This window comes from Penaeus monodon, chromosome 9 (genome assembly GCF_015228065.2).
Source record: "Penaeus monodon isolate SGIC_2016 chromosome 9, NSTDA_Pmon_1, whole genome shotgun sequence".
NCBI lineage: Eukaryota > Metazoa > Arthropoda > Malacostraca > Decapoda > Penaeidae > Penaeus > Penaeus monodon.
The window spans coordinates 14702209-14707208 of record NC_051394.1 but is presented as its reverse complement, the minus strand read 5'-3'; the positions used below and the strand labels follow the sequence as shown (position 1 = coordinate 14707208).

The window sequence follows — 5000 nt, the reverse complement described above, 5'->3', positions numbered from 1 at the left end:
GCCCATAGTTCATAATTATTTTGAAAATACCTCCATATTTTCATGCAGCTAATTTTTCCAGTAGCTGATTTTCCATTATTTACAGAATATTAGGAAAAATTAATTTTCCTAAATATTTAATATGAATATAAAAACATGGTAATTCCTGTATTGAACACTTTTATCACATATATCATGAGAACTAAAAAGACCATATACTCACATCATCTACCCTGAAAATAAATAAAAAGAAAAATAATTTATTATGACACCAAATGGAAATAAATAAATAATTATATAAATATAATATATGAATTATATATATATATATATATATATATATATATATATATATATATATATTATATTATATATATTATTATGTTGGTATATTATATATATTTATATATTATATATATTATTATAATTTATTTTATGTGTTATATTAAATAATATATATAATATATATAATATATATATATTATATATATAATAATATATATATTATATATATTTTATATATATATATATATATTTATATTTTATATATATATTAATTTTATTATATATACTATATATATTATATATATTATATATATATATATATATATATATATATTATATATTATGTATATATATATATATATATATATATATATATAAATAACACACACACACACACACACACACATATATATATGTATGTGTGTGTGTGTGTGTGTGTGTGTGTGTGTGTGTGTGTGTGTGTGTGTGTGTGTGTGTGTGTTTATGTGTATACACAGACACAAACAGACACAGACACACACACACACACACAATTATATAAATATGTAAATATAATGGGCAGCTCAGGGGAGGTGGGCCTTACTAGCCCTCCTCCCCCCAGATAACTCACTGGCAATGACCCAATATATGGAGCTAGGTGGGTTGGGAGGGTAAATGCTCTAGCGCAGGATGGAAACGACAGTTACTTGTCCCTGCCTGCGCCTCAGCAGATGCAACCCACCATGAGGCTTGTGGGGCAAAGCCCAAGGGAACCCCACAGTCTGCCGACCCCATTTATTTGTGGCAGCACCCGGTCCTTGCGGCAAGACAAGTGGTTACCACCTCTGCTATCAATGGAACTGGGGCAGCTGGGAATTGAGGTGGATGCCCTCTCACAGGTGAGAAGACCTAGCAGCAGCATGATCAATATTTGTGGGTACACCTACTACAACTTCAACCCTCAGTAGTTCAGGTAAGCATGCTTTTGGCTTCATATCTCTTATTGCTATGTACGTTCCTACTGATGTTTGCAAACTCGATGTGAAAGAGGCGTTCTATGCCAAACTCACATCCGAAGCAGACAATTGCCCCCAGGGAGATATTCATTGTTCTGGGCGACTTCAATGCAGTATCCTGCTGTGATTGAGCTGGCTACGAGATGACTGTCAGCTCTTGTGGCTTAGGAGCTGATCCCAACAGCGAGAATAGCCTCCTTCTCTGGGACTTTGCTAGGTCCCCGAGAATAAGGATCTCTGGCTCCTGGTATTAGCTCTCCAACCCACATCGCTGAACATGGTATAGCAATATGGGTACAGTGGCCAAGGAGATCAACCACATTCTTATTAACACACAATGGAGGATCATCCAAAATTGTAGAGTTTATTGGATTGCCAAGTTCTGTGGCACTGGTTGTGGCTACCCTACAGGTCCACTTCAAAACTCCCTGTCCCTCCAGTGGCCACCCTAAGGTATTTCACTTGGACAGACTGAGGGAGGAGTGTGCCCGTGGGTTCACGAAGGCAGTCTCAGATTGATTCACAGAACATGATAACCTGACAGACCCAGTTGCTCTGTGGGAGTCCATTGGCATACGGCCAAGGGCAAGGCAGAATTCCATCTCCCTGGAGACATTGGAGGCCACTGAAGCATGTCACATGGCTCGGCTGAATGGCAATCAGGTCTTGCGTCGCTCTTTGGTGCATAGGGCTCGGACACTGCTGAGAAGGGACAAGGAACAGTTCATCAGGAATCTTGCGGAGGAGGTTGAAGGTCATTTCTTGGTAAATGCCTTCACCCTGCCTACTAATCCCTGAGAAAGCTGAACTTTAAGCCCTCCTCACAGATGACTGCAGTTCACTCAGTGGATGGACAGGGTTCATGAATGCTGAGCTGAGTATTTTGAGCAGTTGTACCAGGTAGACCCTACAACAGTTAGCTTGGATGCAAGTGGCATTCTGGATTCACTCCTGGCAAGTCCACAATTGACTGTATCTTAGTGCTTCGAGTAATTGTGAAACACCATTGTGAGTTTGGTCGTGGGTTACTTGCAGCCTACATTGACCTCAAGAATGTGTTTGACTCAGTGCATCGAGAATTGCTATGGGAGATTCTGAGACTCAGGGGAATTCTGACACAGATTACTGGCCTAATAGTAAGCCTATATACCGGTACTGAAAGTGCTGTAAAGAGTGGTGGGGGCCTGTCAAACTTCTTCCCTGTTAATTCAGGGGTTAGGCTAGGCTGTGTCTTTTCACCAACACTTGTCAACACCTGCATGGACTGGATAATGGGCAGAGCTATTACCCAAGGTCAGTGTGGAGCAACACTGGGTAATATCAAGGGCTTAGACCATGACTTTGCCAACTGATGTTGCTATCCTATCTGAGTCACTGTGGTGGCTCTTGATGCATTTAGCAATGAAGTGAAGCCCTTGGGCCTAGAGGTCTCCTGGACCACTGCCAAGATTCAGGACTTTGGGAGCCTGTTAGGGGAACCCGTTCAGCTGATCCATGCTTGCGACAAGGACGTTGAAGACACAGAGAGCTCTGGGCTGTCGGACCAAGAAGTCAGTAGATGGATTGGTCTGGCAATAGGAGCCATGACCTTGATCAACAAGAGCATCTGGAGATATTGGCACCTATGCAGAAGGATCAAGCTACGTGTCTTCAAGGCCTTGACACTGCCAGTTTTGTTCTAAGAAAAAGAAGCCTGGGCACTAGTGCCTTGGAGTTTCATCTTGATGCCTTTTGTAACAAGTTTCTTCACTGGATCATGGGGTACAGCTGGCAGGACCATGTGTCCAACCGATGGCTGCACCATGAGACTGGCATGTGACCTGTTACTTGCATAATCTGGGATTCCCAACTCAGGTTATATGGGCACCTAGCTTGCATCCCTGTGGATAACCCTGCCCATCAGATTGTCTCTTTGCGAGACAATCCTGGGTTCAGGAGTCCCGTGGGACGACCCATGATTAGACTCAGTTGGCATTTAGGAAGGGGTTTTTGCATTAGTTCTATTGATAAACAAATGGAATGTACCATCCATGAACCATGACTGGAAGAGCTGGATCTGGGTAGGACATCATTTCCGCATTCAGGATCCTATTCTGATCCTATGACCAGCAGTACAGGTTGTATTACAGAAAATTTAATATTAAGAAAATATTTTAAAATTGCACAAATAGCTAAATATTACTTTTTATTATTACTCCACTGAATTATCAACAACCTAGACAGTCTATTACCATCTGGATAAAGTAAATGAAATGACAAATACTGATACTGGAAAATGGCAAAAAAGCTAAAAATGCTTATGCAGAAACAGAAAAAATAACATTCCAAAGATCAAGCACAGATTCTTGTCACTGCACATAAGTGTTCGTGTGCACCCTGTTTACAAGCCACAAACCTCCAGAGTGGCTGTTCAAGTAAGCCAAATGCCCATATTTTGCACCACATGATGGCAGGGAAGCATCTGGATCCAATGTGTTAATAATGGGAAAAGGCTTTTCTTGCACTGTACTTGCAGTGTAGTGAAAGATCATAAGACAAATTTCGACTGCAATTATGTTATTAGATTTCCAAGACCAATAATTCATCCAGTTTTAAATGAGCAAAAAGTTCATATTAGAGAAAAAAATTCACTAATTTATAATCAATAAATTTTTTATACTATACTACCATGGCAAACAAGTTTCCTTACCTTCTGAAGGGTGTTTTCAACACTTTCATAAATATCTGCTTGAGTTTTTTGGCACTTTCTGCTGTTATATGTGGAGAGCTGACCCACACTCCATCCTTACCAATATTCATGTCTTTAAGGGCTCCAAACAAATAAACACAGCCTTTTTCAGTTAAGTTGCTTCTTGGAAATCTGATGCTCCAAACTTGCCTGAAAAGTTTAGACTGATGTTACAATATAATATCTAAACTTCTAATCAAAGTCAACTCCTTTTCAACCATGGGTACCATACATATTCATATACAATGTTCATCAAACTATTCCATGTTATTACTCTAAAAAGACTGAGTATATAAAGCTTTGTTTTCTGTTACTAAATACTAAAGGCTATATTTGCTGTCTTAAAAATAATTTTGTTGCCAATTAAAATCCATTACATAAAGTATATGAAGTCAATCCTTAAATGAAGAATGACATGACAAAACATAGCACTCTCTTCCTGCTACTGTGAACCTTTTAGTAACCTTCAATCAAGTTTACATGCTCAGTCTCCTTATGTCAACTACTCAGACAGTTATATGGTCCTCTGCCAGTGTGTCTTGAAGTATGACACACAGAAGTGAAGTATTGAAGCTGTGGAAGCAGCAGCCTTGTATATAACTGAATATAATTGATTTTGTAAGAATAAGATTTGTGAAAATGAGAAATTCTTTTTTATCCCTTGGTAAAACACATACCATGTTGTACACAGAGTGTACACCTAATTTATTGAAATGGACTCAAATGTACAGGTTTGATCTAGCAACTAAAATGAAGAACATTTACCTCTGAATATTTAAAAAGATTCAATCATGTTTTGGATATAAGTGATACCAAAAGGAATCAAATAACTTTGTTGGAGTGGCATGACAAATGCCATGTACTGGCCATAACTGAAATAGGCTTAAGGCAAGCTCAGTTAGCTATGCATACTCCTTGAATAAGAGGCCCAGCAAACCCCAAATTCTTTTAGAAGCATTGGGTTAACCCAGCTGCAGTACTAGTAATTGGGTAGTGGCCAGTAGTTGAGTTCT

At 39.0% G+C, this 5000-nt stretch overlaps 1 protein-coding gene across 3 annotated transcripts in view; it reads right to left on the bottom strand.

The window, feature by feature from the left end:
• The window catches only part of LOC119576970, a 44881-nt gene that overhangs the window by 368 nt on the left and 39513 nt on the right, over positions 1–5000 (bottom strand). For all 3 annotated transcript variants that reach the window (XM_037924631.1, XM_037924628.1, XM_037924630.1), the window contains exons 5-6: positions 3949–4137; positions 1–212 (exon numbers count right to left, since the gene is read on the bottom strand). The exon at positions 1–212 is cut by the window's left edge and continues 368 nt beyond it. In XM_037924631.1, coding sequence (XP_037780559.1) covers positions 182–212; positions 3949–4137 — 220 coding nt within the window. In that variant the 3' untranslated portion in view covers positions 1–181. The remainder of the gene's footprint in view (positions 213–3948; positions 4138–5000) is intronic.